Source organism: Acinonyx jubatus, chromosome B1, assembly GCF_027475565.1.
Source record: "Acinonyx jubatus isolate Ajub_Pintada_27869175 chromosome B1, VMU_Ajub_asm_v1.0, whole genome shotgun sequence".
Lineage (NCBI taxonomy): Eukaryota > Metazoa > Chordata > Mammalia > Carnivora > Felidae > Acinonyx > Acinonyx jubatus.
In genome coordinates this window covers 112,849,203-112,869,869 of record NC_069382.1, presented here as the reverse complement: position 1 = coordinate 112,869,869, position 20,667 = coordinate 112,849,203, and the positions used below count along the sequence as shown (strand labels likewise).

The 20,667-nt window shown below is 39.5% G+C and overlaps 1 protein-coding gene across 1 annotated transcript in view; it reads right to left on the bottom strand.

Moving 5' to 3' along the window:
* Positions 1-6,771: 6,771 nt before the first annotated feature.
* PAPSS1 (3'-phosphoadenosine 5'-phosphosulfate synthase 1) overlaps positions 6,772-20,667 on the bottom strand; it is a 103,085-nt gene continuing 89,189 nt past the window's right edge. Inside the window, 1 exon segment of the mRNA XM_027061997.2 lies at positions 6,772-7,327. Within this exon segment, the coding sequence (XP_026917798.1) occupies positions 7,189-7,327 (139 nt within the window). The 3' untranslated portion in view covers positions 6,772-7,188.

Genomic DNA, 20,667 nt, shown 5'->3' with positions numbered 1-20,667 from the left:
TTCTATTTTATATCTTGTCACCACTATTCAAATTGATTCTATCATTTATCCTCATCATAAAGTTTCTAACCCCTAGTCCAGATGCCTTTATTTCTCTTTACCTTTAACCACAACTCCAATTTCCCCAGCCATTGTCCACTGGGGAGTACAATTGAGTCAGGATACTTGAGCTGTAATACTTGTATTAATCAGTGATTTCTGGAGGTATCTGGGTGTCTCAGTCAGTTGAGTTTCAGATTCTTGGTTTTCGGCTCAGGTCATGATCTCATGGTTCATGGAGTAGGCTCTGCCTAGGATTCTCTCTCTCTTCCTCCCCCTCTACCCCTGCCCACTCTCACACACACTCACTCTGTCCCAAAATAAATAAACTTTTTTTAAAAATTAGTGATTGCTATTTAACAAAGCACCCCAAAACTCAGTGGCTTAAAACAATCACTATTTTTCATGAGTCTCTGGGTGAGCTGCTAAGTTACGTCTACCCTCACTTCTCCTAATTTTCTCACTTATTCCTGGTATTATTCCAAATGAACTGATAAAACTATTTCATCTAACTCACCCCTCAAAAATTCATTGAGGTTTTAATTGCCTCAAACACTTAATTTTGAGAAGATCGACATTTCTACAATATTGTCTTTTCACCTAGTACCATAGTATACCGCTCCAATTTTTTAAGGTCCTGCTTCATAGCTTTTCATAACATTTTATAGTTTTATTCAACTAGACCTGTTTCTTTTCTTTTTAATTTTGTTGCCAAGTATTTTACAGGTTATGTGGCTACCATCTGGGACAGGTTACGTGGCTATCATCTGGGACTGGGACATTTTGGGTTCACAAACTTGAGAATTTCCCTGTGAAATGTGAAACCGGCCCCCATATCCGGAGGGCAAGGAGAGAGGGAAGGAAGAGACTAGGCACTCTACATTGGGAGGTGGCAAGCTTAAGAAGCAAGGGAACTTACCTAGGAAGCTTCTCTTCGGCAGCCGGAGGACGAGATCTCCCCCATCAGCCCACCGAAATTTTAAAAGATTACGAAACAGCCTTAACAGGATTCATTCACACATAGGTGGTCCCCCTAACACATAGCTCTCTCAGGTCCGCAACCGTGGAAACGCGAAGCGCAGGGGAGGGGTGAGGAGCCTCCAGTGCCGGCCCGCCCACGGTCAGTTCCTGGGTCATTTGGCGGTCACGCTCACCCGATGACCTCCTCCGACAGACATTTTCATTTGTAGTCAAGTATTATTAATACAGAATTTTTGGTTTTGCACATTTTGGGTGATTTTGGCTTTTGCACATTTATCTTACACCCAACCTCTTTACCAAAGGTAACTTTTAAATTCTCGTCTAGCAAAATCATGTTATACTCAATTTTTATTTCAATTCTCATTTTTAAACTTTTGTTTTCCCCTTCTCCTTTCTTAATATTCTTTACTATGTCAGTTACTGTTATAAGCATTAAACAAAATCATACATGTAAAGCACTTAGCAGTTTCTTGAAAATAAAATAGTAAGTACTCAGGGGTGTCTGGGTGGTTCAATTGGTTAAGCATCGGACTCCGGCTCAGGTCGTGATCTCGAGGTTTGTGGATTTCAGCCGTGCTTCAGGCTCTGTGCTGACAGCTGAGAGTTCTGGAGCCTGCTTCAGATTGTGTCTCCCTCTCTCTCTGCCCCTCTCCTGCTAGTGCACTCTCTCTCTCTCAAAATAAGTAAAAATATTAAAAAAAAAAAAATAGTAAGCACTCAGTAAACATTAGCTATTAAGATTTCAATGATTTAAATTTTTTGCTATTCTTTATTCATCACCCTACTCTTAACTATGAGATCTTTTGACTATGAGCAGGAAAAGAATCCCTATGTGGAAAAGTCTGGGCAACAGTATATAATTTTGTACCTCATATTCCTAATACCATAATACCTGTTATATCCCCAGGAGATGCAAATAATTAGCTAGTAAATGACGCACCACTTATATAGTTCAATTCTAAAAGTCAAATATATTTAAGATTTTATGCTTTAATCAAAGGTGTCAAACAAGCTGAACTCAGCTTTTATCTGAAGTGTAATGCTTGTAAAATGCAGCTTTAATATAACTGATGTTAAAGCAGACCTTCCTCATTAAACTTAATGTTGAGAATAAACATTCTTTCTAATCCTGATCTACCACTCCTCATATTTTAAAATATATTTCATTGATCTCATTTTTCAAAGTGCCACCATTTTTTCAATGATTCCTTTCTTTTGCATTTGAATTAGTCTATGCTTGTTTTAGACAAATGTGTGTATTTTTCTGCATTTTCCCCTTGCAAAAATGTACCTGTTTTCTTAATCTAGAAAACACACAAGTTAGACACAAGGAAAATGCAAGGGAAAAAAGCATGGCTGAACCAGGTGTTATGCCCAGAATTCATGATCCCCAAAGACCACCAGGGAGCCGAGTCCGATGCAAAAGCAAAAGAGCCTTTATTCGAGCTAGCTCGAGCTCAGTCCCCTACCTGCACCGACACAGCAGTGAGATACCGGGGAGAGAGAGCGAGTTTCAAAAGCACAAGGGTTTTATAGGGGTCTAGGGGCAGTTGGTGAGGTAATGGCTGTGGCCTCAGCTGATTGGCTGGGGAAGGGTTGGCGTCCTGTTAGGCAGGTGGCTGGGCTGTTTTGATCAGGAAGTTTGAAAGGGTGAGCCGGAGGTTACTCAAGGGGAGGAGGCGTGGTCTAGGTGAAGGACACAGAACAAGATGGAGTTGGCCGGCGTAGGCCCGCCCTTTCACAGGAACAGTGTTTGGATAGTCTTAGATTTGTTGGTTGCTTTTTTTTTTTTTTTTAACGGTTATTTATTTCTGAGAGAGACAGGCGGAGAGACAGGGAGACAGAGGAACTGAAGCAGGCTCTGAGCTGACAGCACTGAGCCCAGTGTGGGGCTTGCACTCACAAACCTTGATATCATGACCTAAGGTGAAATTGGACCCTTAACCGACTGAGCTACCCAGGTGCCCCTTAGATTTGTTATCTAACATGTATCTGTATTTAGTCACTTTGTTAAGTGGGCTAGAGAACAGTGTTACTATGCACATATTACAAGGTCTTGTCTCAAAGATACTGGTATCACTGTATTTCTTGGCCAAAAGACTACATCTTTAAATATGATGATAAAGGATTACTTTACACACACTGCCTCATAATTCCTGACTATGACCTTCACAAGTAAGGAAACAGGCTTCATGAAGCTGCAGGTCACAACCAACAAGGAATTGGTCAAATTTTATTTCCAAGCCTGAATTCTTAAATCACAAAACTGTACTCTCTCTTAAGCTTTTCCTTGGCTTAAGCCAAAACATCTAAATATCTAAGCTTTTAACTTTTCTTACTCAAATTTCTGTAACGGCTGTATGAGTAGCTCATTGGAATTAGCCCACAACATGTCGAAAATCAAATTTCTATTTCTGCACCTATGTAGAACACATATATACATGCCCCTAGATCACACAAGATAACACTAACCACACTGAAGATGAAAGTCTTGTAGGGCAAACTCTGGGCAGCCAGGCAGTGAATCCAGACATGTTGACATTAACTCCTCTTGCTTGAAGTGGCTGGTTTTTCTTGGGGAACTGATTGTGCAGCAAGGCCTCAGTATGCTTACTTTTAACAGATGCCTATGTTCTTTTGGGCAATTGGAGTGGTTGTGCTGCTGGGGAGAACACTTTTCAAAGAGTTTAAGCCAGAGCTGTTGTGAGGAATGCAGTGAGGGAGCTCATATTCTAATTCATTTCAATGCAGAGAAGACAGATCATTACAGATGCTCAGTGCTGGTGCAGGTCTGGGAGATAGAGGTCCATGATGAAATTTTCCATGTTTCATATTTCCTCAAATCTAGGACCTCAATTCTGGTGCCATTTTCCTTGGGAATTTGGGGAAGCAGGAAGTCAGGATAAGAAGGAGGCTTCAATCTTAACACACCCCTGCTTAGTCACTCCTCAAGTACATATCTTTAGGAAAGCCAGCTTTTACCTCAGTCCAGAAAACACTCGCTCGGAGTTAAGTGGGCAGGATGTTCCTTGTGCCATTTTTATATAATTATATTCAAGACAATAATGTGTGGATCAGGGAATGGAATCCAGCAGAAATATAACCCAAGAGGTTTGCAGGCCCTCCAAGAAATAGACCACACACAGAAAAGAGGCCCAGTGGCCAAATACTTCCTTACTTTGTGAGCCAACCAACCCCTGGATACATATGTGCTAATAAAAAATAGACCATGTGTAAGAACCATGACTTCCGAATTTTTCTTGATAAAGTATCTGAATGCTGACATCCAAGAGACAGACATAATTGCTCCCCTCTTAGATGAAAATAAAACTCAAATATGTGGTCTGGATTATCAGAGTAGAACAGAGAATTGACAGATTTAAAACATTATTTTTGCCAAGATGATTGCACTTTCTTTTCCTCCTTTCTTTAAAAAGGAGTATTTTTCCATTCTCTTTTCCAGCTGATGGATAGATAAAAAAATGGCACTGAGATTTCCAAGACCACTTGGCAGGAGAGGTTGAATGAAAAAAGGTTGAATGTTTTAAAGATTGGTTTGGGCTCATTTTTATGGACTGGGAAGAGGAAAAATTAAATTTGTGTGTATCAGATTTTTTGATTAAAGATACACATACCAACATGTGAACTAGTGGAAATCATTGAGTGCTTCTATTTTCTTCCCCATTTCTCTGCAACACACAAGTGGGTGGCCAATCCCAAGGGCCCAGGGGCATAGAATTACGTTTTCATCATGTCTCTCTTTGGCAGGCTGGAGGCCAGGGGGTACAGTGGGGACCAGATTCAGAAAGGACAATTACAGATAGAATAGAAATCTACTTTTTAAAACACATTTCATCCTAATGCTATTAATCGTAACTTCTTTTCTTCATGATCTCATCTTGATTTTATGAGTATAAAGGACAAGTTTCCTAAGTGCCAAGTTTTTAAAGATGTTTTTCTTCTGTATCTTTAACTCTTAAATACACAGCTGACAGTAAAAATCATCTTGAAATTTAGCAGTATCAAGATTTTTATATGAAATACACATTTTCCTCACATGCTTATGTTATGATCAGGGGAGCCTGATGGCAAACAAGAGAAACTCCAGATAATTTTGGTAGCAAAGAAATTGATAGGAAGACTATGGGTATCTTAGAGAATTGATGGAAAATGCAAGAGAATGAGGCTCAGAAAATGGTATGGAATTAAATGAAGCTGATATGGAAGACTGACCCAAGGTCACACCACTGGAATGTTGTAGATGGGATACTACTTCTGCACAGGAGACCCCATCCCCACGGGCTCCACTTCCACTTGACATCACAGTCCCCAGAATCTCAACTCTACCGCTGCCACCATGAATCCATGATTCGTTTTGTCTCTATATCTTTGCATCACTTCCTACACCTTTTCAACGCTTTAGGTAGGAGTTTCTAAATTAGCTGAGGTGCTATGTTATACCTTAGCTGTTTGCAGTTGGAGAGGGAAAATCTATGGTGCCCTTCAACCTATGTAGACTTATATAAAGGAGTTCTCCCTTAAAAAAGAGATCTAGAAAATGTGGCACCAAAATAATACCAACTGTCACTTCCAATTGTTCCCGTAAACATATCCAACCATATAACTCTCTACATCACCTAATGAATATTTTTATTCAGTATTCACAAGTGAATAAATCTATCCACTAGAAAATATCTACTCATAGCCTCCATTTTTTTCTATTTACCAACTTTCTCACTGATTCCTTCCATAATCCAATTTTACTGTTTTTGCATTTTTCCTTCTATCTCTTTGCCTAGTGATATTTTATTCTCACTTTAACGACAATACACTATCTCCATGTATACTCTGCCATCTCATTTTAATGCTAAATTTTTAAAGAGTAGATCAGGATTATTTCACAGAAAGTATGCTTGCAAATCAAAAATGCTGGCATCTCAATCAAAATTGTATATCCAGCTCCTAAATAAACATCTCCACTTGAATGGTCTACTTGAGGATATCCTACAAAAGCAAACTGGATACGATGCCCCCTCCCCAAATGGACCATCATCTCCCTAGCTCTATGGCTAGTACCACCACCTTAGGGTGTTTAAGAATATTAGAGATAGGGGCGCCTGGGTGGCTCAGTTGGTTAAGCGGCCGACTTCGGCTCAGGCCACGATTTCACGGTCCGTGAGTTCGAGCCCCGCGTCGGGCTCTGTGCTGACAGCTCAGAGCCTGGAGCCTGTTTCAGATTCTGTGTCTCCCTCTCTCTGACCCTCCCCCGTTCATGCTCTGTCTCTGTCTCAAAAATAAATAAATGTTAAAAAAAATTAATAAAAAAAAAAAAGAATATTAGAGATATTTGGGGAATCTGGTTGAATTTTTGGACAGGATGCATTATCATTTTTCCACTTAAAAATCCACTATGAAAAACAGGAGCTATTAGATTCAAGGAACGGAAAGATGCCTGTATTTTCCCTCCTCCGTCAGAAACTTTTCACAAGAAGGAAAGGTTAAGTGTAAACAAAACAAAAAACATCATATAAATAAGAAGCCAAAAAGTTTAATGTTATTGAATAGATCGAAAGTTCATTCAGGGCTTACACAGATCATAAGAATAGATTATAACAGCTAAGAGATCAATAGCTTCCTGGAAGGAAGGAAGGAAGGAAGGAAGGAAGGAAGGAAGGAAGGAAGGAAGGAAGGAAGGAAGGAAGCAGTTTATATTTTTCAATGTAGAAAAAGAAAACCTAATTGCTACAGATGTCTTGTAAAATTCCCCAAACGAAGTCTAGCCAAGTTTATTGTTTAGTGGACTTTTTCTTTTTCCAAGGGATGAAAAATGAGATTCAATGTGTATACTATTGGTTACAACTAATATAACAGCTTGAAAAAATCATAAGACAGAAGCATAAATATAATATAAAAAGACAAGATTTTAAAATTGCACTGTAAGAATATTAACTATAATAAGTGGAAAAGATACATTAAAACCAGCAGTGTATTACACTAGTTCAAAACAAAACTCGTAAGGCAGACCAAAACTGACGCTAGTTAAGGAAAGTGGTCTGTGTTGAGGAAGCGTGTCCAGACAGACACCACCACAAAAAAATGCCAACAGGAACTACGTGGTCCCCTCGTTACTCAGTTAAGTGTCAAAGGTAGAGTGACAGGGTCAACAGCTTAAGCTTTCTCCAAGGATTTGTAGTATTCCATCAGCACAGTCCAGGCTTTGGGAGCCATAAAGCCTTCCGGAGGTTTCTGGCTTTCTCGGGCAAGTTTGCGCATTCGTGTTCCTGAGATAAATTCAAAGTCTTCATGGCTGAAACAGGAAAAAAAAAAAAAAAAAAAAAGAAAGAAAGAAAATTACATCCCATTTCTAGAATCTTATGGATAGTGAAACTTAAAAATTTTTTTTCATGTTTATTTAATTTTTTTGAGAGTGAGGGAGACAGTGTAAGCAGGGGAAGGGCAGAGAGAGAGAGAATCCAAAGCAGGCTCTAGTCTCTGAGCTGTCAGCGCAGAGCCCAACACAGGGCTTGAATCCACAAACCTCAAGAATGCCCTGAGCCAAAAAGTCAGACTCTCAACTGATGAACCACCCAGGTGCCCCAGTGACAGTGAAATTTTAAAAAGCATTTCTTCTTCTGTTCATGGTAGATAAGCTTAATGGAAACAAAAAGATCTAGATAAAACATAGTACTGTACTTGTAAATGAATGCTCAATCTGATTTCAAATCTGTCATTGAACAAAAACCACCATACTATCAAAATACCCATTTTTAGAACTAGGAAACAAATTTTAATTTAAATATCTACTGAGATCACTGAAGATTCACATGTAATTGTAAGGTATAATACAGCAAGCTCTCATCTATCCTTTATCCAGTTTTCCCCAATGGTAGCATCTTGCCAAACTATAGCATAATATCACAATCAGGTTATCAGTATGAATACAATTTACCAATCTTATTCAGATTTCCCCAGTTTTACTTGTACTCAATTCTCTGTGTATTTAGTTCTGTACAATTAAAAAAAATTTTTTTTAATGTTTTTATTTATTTTTGAGAGACAGACAGACAGAGCATGAGCAGGGGAGGGGCAGAGAGAGGGGGAGACACAGAATCCGAAGCAAGCTCCAGGCTCCAAGCTATCAGCACAGAGCCTGACACGGAGCTTGAACTCACGGACTGTGAGATCATGACTTGAGCCAAAGTCAGATGCTCAACCAACTGAGCCACCCAGGCACCCCTAGTTCTGTACAATTTTATCACATATGTAGGTTCACGTATCCACCACAGTCAAGATGCATTAACAGTTCCAAAACCTTGAAGATCCCTTGGGGTGTCCTTTTATAGCCATACCCATCTCCCTCCCTCACTTCCTCTTCCTCAGCCCATGGGAACTACTAATTTAGAACTAGAAATTAAAAACAAACAAACAGGGGCACCCGGGTGGTTCAGTCGGTTGAACGTCCGACTTTGGCCCAGGTTATGATCTCACAGTTCGTGAGTTTGAGCCCTGTGTCGGGCTCTGTGCTGACAGCTCGGAGCCCGGAGCCTGCTTCAGATTCTGTGTCTTCCTCTCTCTCTGCCCTATCCCCACTCGTGCTCTGTCTCTGTCTTAAAAATAAATAAAACATTTAAAAAATGAAAAACAAACAAACAAAAAAACCCATTAAATCCAATTTAGTTATGCAGGCAGAAAGCTCTTTAGGAAGTCTGACTCTGAAAGGTTAAATGTATACTGGAACATTAAAAGAAAACTAATTTTTTAATAGCAAAAACAGGTAAGTAGCAATAAATGATACTCTTCCACTGATACCACCAAAGTATTGTTAGTTTTTCTCATCTTCTTATATTCAAAAACACACAAAGGCCCTTAAACCATTAAGCACTGAGCATGTATGGCTACGGCACAGATGGTCCACTAGTAATTTTATCCTCTTCCCCCAAACAAAAAGAACCAACCTAGATAGCAGACCAGGACCCAGCAAGAGCTCTGGATCACTCGGGTCACCAGATCACAGGCTATGTTTGCTCCTAGCTAACAGCTGTATGTTCCCTCCCAATTCATTATTTGTGGAACATAAATCATAAACTGCCACGTGCTTCTAGAGAGGTGCCAAGTATATTTTCTAACTAATAATTACACTTCTAGGAACCTATGTTAAGGAAAAAATCAGATGCACACAACATCTATGCACAACATCTTTATGTTATGCGTAAAGATAGCTAAGTGGAAGTTGTTTTAGGATAATAAAATACTGTAAATGACCTGAAGGTTAAAGTTTCTAAATAAATTATGGTTTAGCCCTGAGGAAAAGAATCAGGACACAAAACTTTCTATGCAATACAACTACAATTCTGTTAAAAATACAGAGGGTGTGGAGAGAAGGCTATTAACAAATATACCCAAGGGGCGCCTGGGTGGCTCGGTAAGCTGTCCAACTGTTGATTTCAGCTCAGGTCATGATCTCAGCCGTGAGCTTGAGTCCTGTGTTTGGCTCTGCTCTGAGTGTGGAGGCTGCTTCCGATTCTCTTTCTCCCTCTTCCTCTGCCCCTTCCCCACTCAAGCTCTTGCTCTCTCTCTCAAAGGGGGGAAGGAGGGAAGGAACGAAGGAACAAAGGAAGGAGAAATATATGCACACTGTTTTGTTTTGGAGAGAGACAGAGAAAGAGAGCTCCAGCAGAGGAGTGGAGCAGAGGGGAAGGGGGGAAGACAGAGGGAGGGAGAGCGAGAGAGGGAGGGAAGGAGGGAGAGAATATCTTAAGTAGGTTCCATGCTCAGTGCAGAGCCCAACGCAGAACTTAATCCCACAACCCTGGGATCACCTGAACTGAAATCAAGAGTCGAAAGTTCAACCAACTGAACCACCCAGGCGCCTCTACCCAAATGTTACAGCGGTTATCTCCATACAGTATTACCACAGTGCTATTAATTTTGCTCATGTTTTCTGTAGTTTTCTAAAAATGACTTTTATCAATTATCAAAATCAAAAAATATCAAATATCAATAATTTTTATAACGAGTTAAAAGTTTATTTAAAATAATCTCCAGCCATTTGATTTTAAGTAATTTTTAAAAATTTAACCTTAAATTAACCTGAAACCTCAATACTGCCCCTGATGAAAGCAGATAAATAAGGTCCTGCTATACCATTATGCTTCCTATACTGGTCTCAAAGTAGTTATAATGGCTATTAACTCACACTTATGTACCAGGCATTAACAGTAAAGAGTGTATCTGGATGGTGCTAGCTACACAGAACACATTCAAAACTATTTCTAATTAGGAACTCAATAAATATTTGGTGAAATATAAAAGAATGCAAAAGTGTATGCATAGAAAAATTTTACTGGTTCAATATAGAACGGTGCATATCTGGTCTTAAATGAGTCACTACTCTTCATCTTCTGGCAAAAAAAAAGGGAAATGTAGGATTTCTGATTGCTGTGGTTAATTTAAGCTACTTGTATATTCCCTTTTATCTAGTGGTTCCCACTAGAAATTTCTCCATAACTTTCACAACGATCTCTTCCATAATCATCTGCACATCTACCTTCTCTCTGGCCTTGCTCACCTCCACTTCAGGCAGGGGAACCCACATACACCTTCCAAACCTGGCTCACTGTCTACCTATGAGCCCTCAGATTGTGGACTCCAGACCAAGAAAGAAATACTGTGATTTCCTCATGATCCAAACCGTGCATTGGCTTCTGGTCTCTCCTTCTGCTTTTCTGATTCTGTCTGCGTGCTCAATGACCCCACTGCTCACTGGGCTTCTAAACCTTGGAACTGGTTTTATCACCACCAGGCTCTGTGCACCTCTTTCATCTGGCCTGGCTCTATGCCTGATCACAATTGTTAGTTCCTAAGATCAACATGACTCTTGGTCCTGAATCTAGTTTTACCTCTTAGGATTTGCTGCTGGCCCCAGTTCTGGCCTTTCCAACTCCAGAGTGAGATACTCAGACTTTAGTAATTGCCCCAACCCCCTTTGAAACATATCTAAGAATTTTACTGTGGAATATTATACATATAGGACATCAATACAAAATGGTATGACTCGGGCATCTGGGCGGCTCAGTCGGTTGAGCGTCTGACTTCGGCTCAGGTCATGATCTCGCGGTCCGTGAGTTTGAGCCCCGCATCGTGCTCTGTGCTGACAGCCCAGAGCCTGGAGCCTGCTTCAGATTCTGTATCTCCTTCTCTCTCTACCTCTCGCCCAATCACATTCTATCTCTCTCTCTCTCACTCTCAAAAATAAACATTAAAAAAAAAAAAAAAACCAACCATTCAAAATAGTGTGACTCATTTCATCAGTCATAGGAAAAGCATCTCTAACTATTAGGCAGAAAGGCACCACTTTAATTCAGGCATGCAACATCTTCCCCTAGTCACCCTGTGTGCTCTACCTATTCCCTCAACTACAAGAAAGACAGGAAGATATACCTATGCATTCAACTCAATATATAAACAGCTCTCATCTGCTTAGGTAAAACATATTTTAAATGTCTATATAAATTTTCAGAGATGACCAATAAAAATGAAAGGCTAACAGACATTGCTTAAAAGACGGATTCAAACTAGTTTAAATTTAGGGGTCTCTCTCACTTCTATCATCTGTTCAATGTGTCAGACAAGTCAGATCTACTATAATAAACTGGCCCATGCAGATGGGCTGGTTACCACAGGGAAATAAGCCAACCCCTTTCTCTCATACACATGACAACCTGAGGGGAGAAAAGAAATTGACTGCATGTGAGATGGGCCTAGACAAGAAGCAAGACTGGGAGACAAGATTCCAAAAAATTCAGTAAGGTTGGGGTTAGAAACATAATTTGTAAATTTATCAACACTAAAATGAAGACTGTGTTAGAGAAAACAGGTAAGCTCTCCAAAAAAAGATGACTCAGCAGAAGGAAAAGCATTTGTCAAAGGAGTAGGAAGAAAACCAAGATGATATGGAGGTCACAGGAGAAGAGAAATCCTAATGTGTTAAGGCCACAGAGAGGCTGAGAAAAGGACCATGAGGGGAAAAAAATAACTACTGGATTTACAAATTGGAATTTAAATCTTCTTAACTGAAGAGTTTTAGTAGATGGCAAAGGAAAGAGATGTGGTGGTAAGCTGGCAGAGATAGAGTGGAAAAAGATGAGATTTTTTTTTTTTTTAAGGAAATGGGAGGTTTCAGCAAGTGTATAGGTGGAAGAAAATAAACGGCAAGACTGAGAAAAGGAAGGAAGATGAAAGCCAGGAGAAAATGAAACATGAAGAAGAAAAGTCTGACATGAAGAACACAGGAAGTGGGGCTTTGACACGGAGGAGCAGCAGGAGTGAAGGAAGGTAGAAACAGGGATGGTTTGGGGTGAGAAAAAGACGAGGCAGTTAATGCAGCACACTCCCAACCTTCTCAATAAAGATGTTGAGACTGCCCTCAAGGAGAACAAGCTGTGTGAGAATGGATTAATAATAGAATCCATCAACACTACGGACTTTCTCTCCAGGCCAGCCAGGTTCCACCTGAGGTCAGAGAGGAAGCCAAGAGGGTGGAGGGGTCCAGAGAGCTTTCCAATTGTATCTAAACATCCTCACTCCAATCTGAGGTAAAATCAGTTAGTTTAGCTAGAATCTACCCAACAAAACACTGGTTGAATGTTGCAGGTCCTCAGAAGGTTCACTGATCAGCTCCCTATATAAGCTTCACTAAGGAAAATTATGACCCTGGAGATTTATGGCCACGTAAATCTTAAACTTTGATTTCAACAAAGGAAATCTTGTGTCCCATGCATAAAGTGCTTGCTCGTGATGGCAATGAGAACGAAGTGAGAGCACAGCTTTCTGGATGACTGTCTTGACTATTTGATTAAAGGAAAAACGCCAGACCAATTACAGCCCTTTCTTTCCCCTAGAATGCCAAACTGTCTGGAATCCAGAAGTCTGCTTGCATTCTTTCTGAAATTGCATTTTAAAACCAAGGTCCCTGGGTACCTCTTTTCCTGACTCTATTTTCACACTCCATCTGCCCCGCATGCCACAAGCATTTCTTCATCACATGAAATGGGAGTTTCTGTTCCCACATGGTGGCGGTTCCACTCCACCCTGGCTACAGAAAACACATTTATTTTCCTCTGCCTCATACTTGTACTGTCACATAAGGATTTTACTTTTTATAAGAAGTCAGGTGCAAGGACTTCATACAAGAGTCACATTATCTAGAATCAAATCATATTTTTCACAATTCATCTTTAATTAGACATGACCTTACAGAAATAACTGAGTCAAGTAAAAACTCAGGCATTTGGGGAATAATCTAAATTTAGCTCTCAACTTTACCTGGGAGTAGTCAGGAATCTGCCACAACAGAAAGGCTACCAAACAAATGACCCTGAGGGCTTTCACTACAAAGCAATTCTAATAAGCCATCTAATTACACTAGTTAACCAATCTCCCATGGTGCCTGGAAAAACAACAACAACAACAACACCACACAAACACACAACTATGTTTAATTTTTTTTCCTTCTCAAAACCACTTGGTCATAGCTTCTTACAGTCCGCATCTCTTAAAGAAAGAAAAGGGATGGAGTGGCAGGGAGAAGGAAAAACACGCCATCTAGCAAGCTATGCGGGGACCCTGTGGACCAGCATCCTGTCCCACGTGGGATATACTAACTACATGTGGCCAGCATCTTGACTGACTCCGAAGTACAATGACTCTTGGCCACTTGTTGAAGATTTTAAATCTTTACAACCATCTGCTGTCTCTTAGTCCACATATGTGGTCATGAGAGCCACCAGCAGCATGAGTTGTTCAAATGGACAAGAGCTGGGGTCAACAGATGGCCCATCAAGTGTACCTTTTGAGGGTTCGTTATTCAATTAGTATGGGCTTTGTAAAAAAAGGTAACTAGATGATAAGCAAGCAGAGGAGCAAAGGGGAATTTCTTCTCTGATAGAACTAAAAATCATAGTGGTAACATCTAAGTGAATCAAATGAACTATTTGGGGTCTAACTTTTCATCCAACTTGAAAGAAGCTCATATATGACACTGTGTAGATCAAAACACTAAGAATTCTTAGGTGTGAGGTCAAAAAGTCATCTCTCCAAAACCAGATAAACAGTTATTTATGGATTTCTTTCTCAGAACCAAAAAAACCACTGGCTGGCAATGTACGTGACAAATTTAACAATGTTTAGTTTCAAACCAAAGACCAACTGAAATACACAAAAAATTCAACTATCTAGAACCTACCTAACCAAAATCCTTAATTCATCATACTTCCCTCCCAACACCCCAATCTTGTAAGTAAAAGCTAGAGAACAGTTCCTATCAAACACTCAGACAGGTAACAAATTTCTAGGGGTGCCTGGGTGTCTCAGTTGGTTAAGCATCTTGACATGGGCTCAGGTCATGATCTCACAGCTATGAGTTCAAGCCCTGTGTCAGGTTCTCCCTCTCAGCACAGAGCTCACTTCAGATCCTCTGTCTCCCTCCCTCTCTGTCCTTCCCCCACTCTCGCACACGCTTTCTCTCAAAAATAAACATTAAAAAAAACCAACAAATTTCAAGGACCGTCCTGAAGTGCACTGCAGTCAAGTCAATTTTCTTTATCAAAAAGGGTCATGAAGACCAAAATCTACCACAGTGTAGACAAACAGAGGTTTTGAACTGAGTGCCAATGGACAGGTTTCAAAAGGATCCATAAATACCTTAATGGCCAAAATGGGGCTTCTGTGCTGGGAAAGAGCGTATCAACTTTCACCTGGTTCTGAAAGAAGCCTCTGATTACTCAAGAGTGGATGGTGGATCTCAATTTTTTGAAAGCTAAACTCAGAAGCTCTCAGGTGCCCATCATCCAAATAAAATTGTCTGGTATGAGGTACATGGCTGAAATCCCATTGTATGAAAACTTCCTCTCAGCAGACTGTAGTGACCTCTTCTGAGCACACGCTGATGTCCCTGAGTGCTGCTCTCTGTATACAGCCTGTTTAGTTGCAGTAGGTTATAGAGACCGAAATAATACATTTTCAAAGGGTTTTCAAAATTAGTAACTCAAGCAGCTTAAGCATCCATGAGTTAACCAGAAAATTAGGTAAACCCAGGACACTGCTAGATGGCAAGGACACTGCTTTGACTACATTAAATAATTTCCTTTATATCTGTCACCAGGATTTCTTCATCTTGTTGTTTGCTTTCTACTTTTAAGAAACATGTGAATATCCTCATTTACTTAGAAACCAGGGTATCTGTTACTCTCAAAACATCTAGATCAGCTCCAAATACAAAAGTAAAAAGAAGTCTATGGAGTAAAAAACAAAAACAAAAACAAAAACAAACCCATATTTTTGACTTGTGACTAATGACAAAATAATTAAAAAGAAAATAAGTACCCAAACATGCCAATATTGTTACAAACCTCTGATTCTCAAGAGAGGTGATTTTGCAACCTCACTTCCTCCTCCCCAGGGCACACATTCTAGAATGCCCCAGATGGCACCCCTTCCCAACCAATTATCTGGTCCCAATGTCAATAATGCCAAGGTTGAGAAAGCCTGTCTGCTAAATGGCATGTTGTTAAGAAAGAAATTGATTTGATATTGTTATACTAAGTAAATCCCAGTCGTACCCCAAAAGGGCAGAAAGCATAAGAAAAATGAGGAGACCCCAAAAGTCACGGGAAAAAAACAAAGCAGAGAGAAAACAAAAAATCAAGACATCAAACATGATGATTTGTGGCTCTTTCCTCCTGGAACTCTTTGCAGTAAGACCAGTGACAACACGGCACAGCTCCACAGTCTGAGGGGAGATCACGACCAGGTCTCAGTAGAGTAGCATTTGAAAGTACAGATATGGAAAAACTCTGCTCCATGTGTGCGAGGCAACGGGGTAGAAGGGGTGGGACCAGATATGACAAGCAGATGCTACCTGCCCTCAGTGATACCTAAGGACACAAGTTGTGTGAGGAAGCCTCTCAGCCAGTCTTGTTCCACAGCACGAAGGGAACCTTCCCAAGCTTCCTCACTTGGCCCTGTGCTGCACACACACCATCGGGACTTGTGGCACGGTACGGTACCAGAACGAATAATAGAATGTATACAGAGAGCTTACAATAAATACATGCTTACATGAGCTTAACATGGAAAGATGCTCATGAAAAGTAAATAATTAAAAGCAGGGTAAAAAAAAACCTATTATAAACTCAACTATGTTAAATCAACGTACAGAAAAAGAATAAAACTCAAAGCACACACATAAAATAGGTGACTGCCTGAGTGTTATTTTTCTTTTAAATGTTTCCATAATGATTTTATTGGTTGACCACTGGAAGAATGCATCCTATTCATCTGTTACCCCAAATTGCATCAAAATCAGGGTACCCCACTCACCCAGAAAGGAACTTTCTAGGAACAAAGGTTTATGACTAAGGCCTATTTTCCTTCCACCAGGCTGGAGTGTTAAGATCACCTTGGATTGCTCTCTGGGGAGACCCAGATTATTCTCCCCTAAGCTCTGTGGGAACTCTTTCCCAAGAACTGTCTCATTTGCTCTTTCTACTTTTCCCCTATCACATATGTCCATTTATCTCATAAGAGTAGTCAAAACTGGTCAGGGCTCTGAGGTGGAGGGAAGGAGCAGATCTTTGGCCTTCTTTGGTTCAATGCTTCTTTGGCGTCCTTGGCATTAAAAAAATAAGTCTTCCATATAGTCTATTCCAGCACAATAGAGTTGTGATTGGGACCTTTATATTGGTTACCCTCCCCCCCCCACCAATGTCTTCTCTCTTTCAGATGTTGTAATTGATTAAAAAAGGCAGGACAGGAGTACTACTGGGTTTTATAATGAAAATACCACAACATCTCCTTAGGATGTCCTATCTATTATTCCTAATATTAACCTCCAGAGAAAAAAGTTACTTTTATTTTACTTCTAGAAAACTTAACTTTCTCACTTCTCTAGAATGTCTGCAAAAGAGGGGTCTATGAAAGAATGAAGACAAATAATGTTACTACCACTATAGGTCATTTGTATGGCAAAATAGTGAAATTACCTGGGTCTAACCTAAATTACTGGAGCCCTTTAAAAGCAAAGACTTTTCTCAAATAATAGAAGGGAAAATCAGGGAGATTTGGAGTGGGAGAAGGATTCACCATGAAGGAGATTCTGTTGCTGGGATGGAGGTGTCTAGAAGAAAGGATCTAAAATGGCTTCTAGGATCAGAGAGCAATCCTTAGCCAACAGCCAGCAAGAAAATGGGGACCTCAGCCCCACAACTGCAAGGAACTGAATTCTGCCAACAAGGGTCACCTTGAAAATGGATTCTTTCCAGAACTTTCAAATGAGAGCCCAGCCTGGGCAGAGAATCCAATGCAGTCCACCCAGACTTCTGACCCAAAAAACTGTGAGACAGTAAGGATTGTTTTAAGCCACTAAATTTGTAGTCATGTGTTAGCACTAGAAAACTAACACAACTAGCAACTTGGAAACAATGAAGTATAGCTTTAAAAGTCATTGCACAGAAACCACTAGAAAAGATGAGCTTTCCTGTGGAAAGCACATAAAAGAAGGGAAAGCTATATGAAAAAGTGTCTATAATTAGAATATTTTTTAAATGACACTAACAGTATGTGAATTAATATCAACTTCAACATTAAAGCTATGAAAACACTCTACTGATAATGTGGAAATAACCAGACTGGAACATTTTCGTCCACCTGTCCCTTCATATAGCCATTTCCACAAGGCACTCTCATTCATGTGTGCTCTTTTTGTTAAGTTGCCATTTCAATAATCTGAACCATAACTTTGAATTTTTTTACCCAAATACTAAGAAGATCTGCATAAAGGAGAAAACATTACAAATAACTGAGAATTCTAAAAGTTTGTTTGTAATATCTGAAAGAATGGAGTTCAGTCTTGTAGTCCTAAAACTAAATTTCCTTGAGTCACTATTATAGCAAATACGAGCCTACTTGAGCTTCCTAAGTATAAACAGATGATTTTTATCATAGTTCCTATCAATATCTTACTTGAAATCTTCATAAAGTTTGTTTTTGTTCTCCCTAAGCCTTGTCTTACACTAGTATTTAATTAAATCAAAAGCTGCAAAATCATTAATTACATAAAAGCTGGCATTGAATAACATCCATTAATCAAACATAAGACAACCTCATATGTGCATAATTAATAACTGTGTTTTCTCACTACATCAAAGACTATCGCCTTTCCACAAAATTTTAATCACTTTCCAACATGTTCCCGTCAACTTAATTATATGTGAACACAAATATAAAAAATCAGAAAACTAAGGCAGTTTTAAGGCTTCCCAAGTTACAATTTATTAAGATTTGGTAAACTCAAAAAAATTCCAAGAAAATGAGCCACTCATGCAACTAATATAGAATTCATCACTGGAAAATCTTATGAGAACTGATGTAATTATTTAGCTTTTGAATGATTAAAAGAGAGACTTAAAGCAATACTACACAGATTTAACAAAACGTGAAAGTTATCAAGGGCTTCCCCCCGCACGTCTGTCAACTACATACAGATGGGTACTAGGTCCTGCGGGTGATTAAATCACCTGATCATGCATGCAAAGAAACCACAGTAATGAAACATCAGTAAAGGAGAAGTGAAAAAGAAAAGCCCAACTCTATTTAGTTTTGTTTCCTTAACTCACGGACATGGAAACTCACCTAAGTTTTAACCATGTGGCCACGGGCAGAATGATTCTATTTCTCTCTCCTCACTCTGTAAGTGACTCTTACTTTCAGAACAAGATTATGTTCATAACATCTTGTACACAAACTAAACAAACAACTGCATGCTGGATCAGAAGTAAAGGGTTTCCCAGCCCAGCATTCTGTCTCTGACACTGTATGTTTTACAAATATGTAGAAAGCAATGCTACCCTCCATGAGTCACACTGAAGGGTCTGCAGCTGGGGAGCTTACAAAAGAACTGCTGGGGTGTAGGCCTCTCCCCGAAATAAGTAAATTAGAATCTCTAATGGAGGCACTAGATAATTTTAACCACAAAAAGACAGGACTGTATTGGAAACTTTTTACTTTCCTTAACATTTAATTTATATTTTCAGTTTCAATCACCTTTTGTGGCAATATAGTTCAAGGTTTACTCAAATTGTTTTTATTTTTTTAATTCTTTTTTTAAATTTTTTTGCCAGCACAGAGCCTGATGTGGGGCTAGAACCCACAAACCATGAGATCATGACCTGAGCCAAAATCAAGAGTCGAATGCTCAACCGACTGAGCCACCCAGGTGCCCCTTTACTTAAAATTCTCTTGTTAAAGCTTCTGAGGCATCCCTTTGGAAGAGAAGGGCCCATTTGCGACTCTCAGCACACCCCTCTTATAGATGCCCTGTTTGTGAGACAGTGACATTGCTCTGTGTGCACATACATTATGTAAGTGTATGTACACATGCATACATATATAAATAGACATACAAACAACATACACAGGCCTATATATTTTTAGGCCAGAACAAAACAAAACATGCCATGATTTAAAACTATTTCTATGTGTTGGCAAATCCTGGTCTTTTATAAAAGTAAAAATGGTCTGGATTATTGCAAATTCTTCTCTTGGTTTGGTTCAGAAGTATACTAGAATCTGGACCACATTTCAGATTTTCAGAAAATAATAGTCTAGAATAGCTCCTGTCTTGAATTCCACACCTAGGCCCCAAAGTGTACTTAGGAGTTCTTTTACACTTGCCTGTATCAGTTATATAAGCCCTTTCTGTTCACTGACTCATAAAATTTTCCTGCATTTTAGCTCCAGTTCATCACTCAGAAAAGCCTATCATCTAAAATTATGCATTTTTTTCTCCAGCAGTATTTATGCCGTAAGTGAAAAGCCAACAAATCTCTCAAACTCTACTGTAAATAGCAGTATTTCTTTACCCAATTCACCATTTATCACAAAGAAATTAAATGACACCAAACTTCATGTCACTTATAGAGACAAAAGAATGTTTTGATCTTTAAAAGGTTTCTTTTTCTTTCTTGTCCATCCCCATTATTACAAAATGGGCTACACCAAATGAGGACACAGGGTCAGGATCAGTGTTCTCTGTTCCTGAACACAGAATTAACTATAAAGTATCATGGAAAAAAGGATGAGCACTCTCAGATTAAAGGTTATTAGACCATGGACAATTTTCAATTAGTACCTATCAGTAAAGATAAATGTAAGAAAACATAAATAAAAAAGTACTTCTCCATTCTACTTGCTGCACATGAATTGTAATTTGTACTAAAAAAGCATCAATCAACAAAACAAGTATCTGCTAAAAATGTAAAAATAACTAGATGCTACAGATCATGGAAAGAACTACAGATTTTGAACTAAGATGGAATCAACTCATCTACTGACATCATTTAAGACATGAAGAAACAAGGCTAGTCACAACAGCAAAGAAAGAGCTAGAACCCATAACTTCCTATTCTAGAGCCCTAACGTGTCACTCTAAATTTAGAATGTACTAACAATTGGGGCGCCTGGGTGGCTCCGTCAGTTCAGTGTCCGACTTCGGCTCAGGTCATGATCTCATGGTTTGTGGGTTCGAGCCCCATGTCAGGGTCTATGCTGACAGTTCAGAGCCTGCAGCCTGCTTCGAATTCTGTGTCTCCC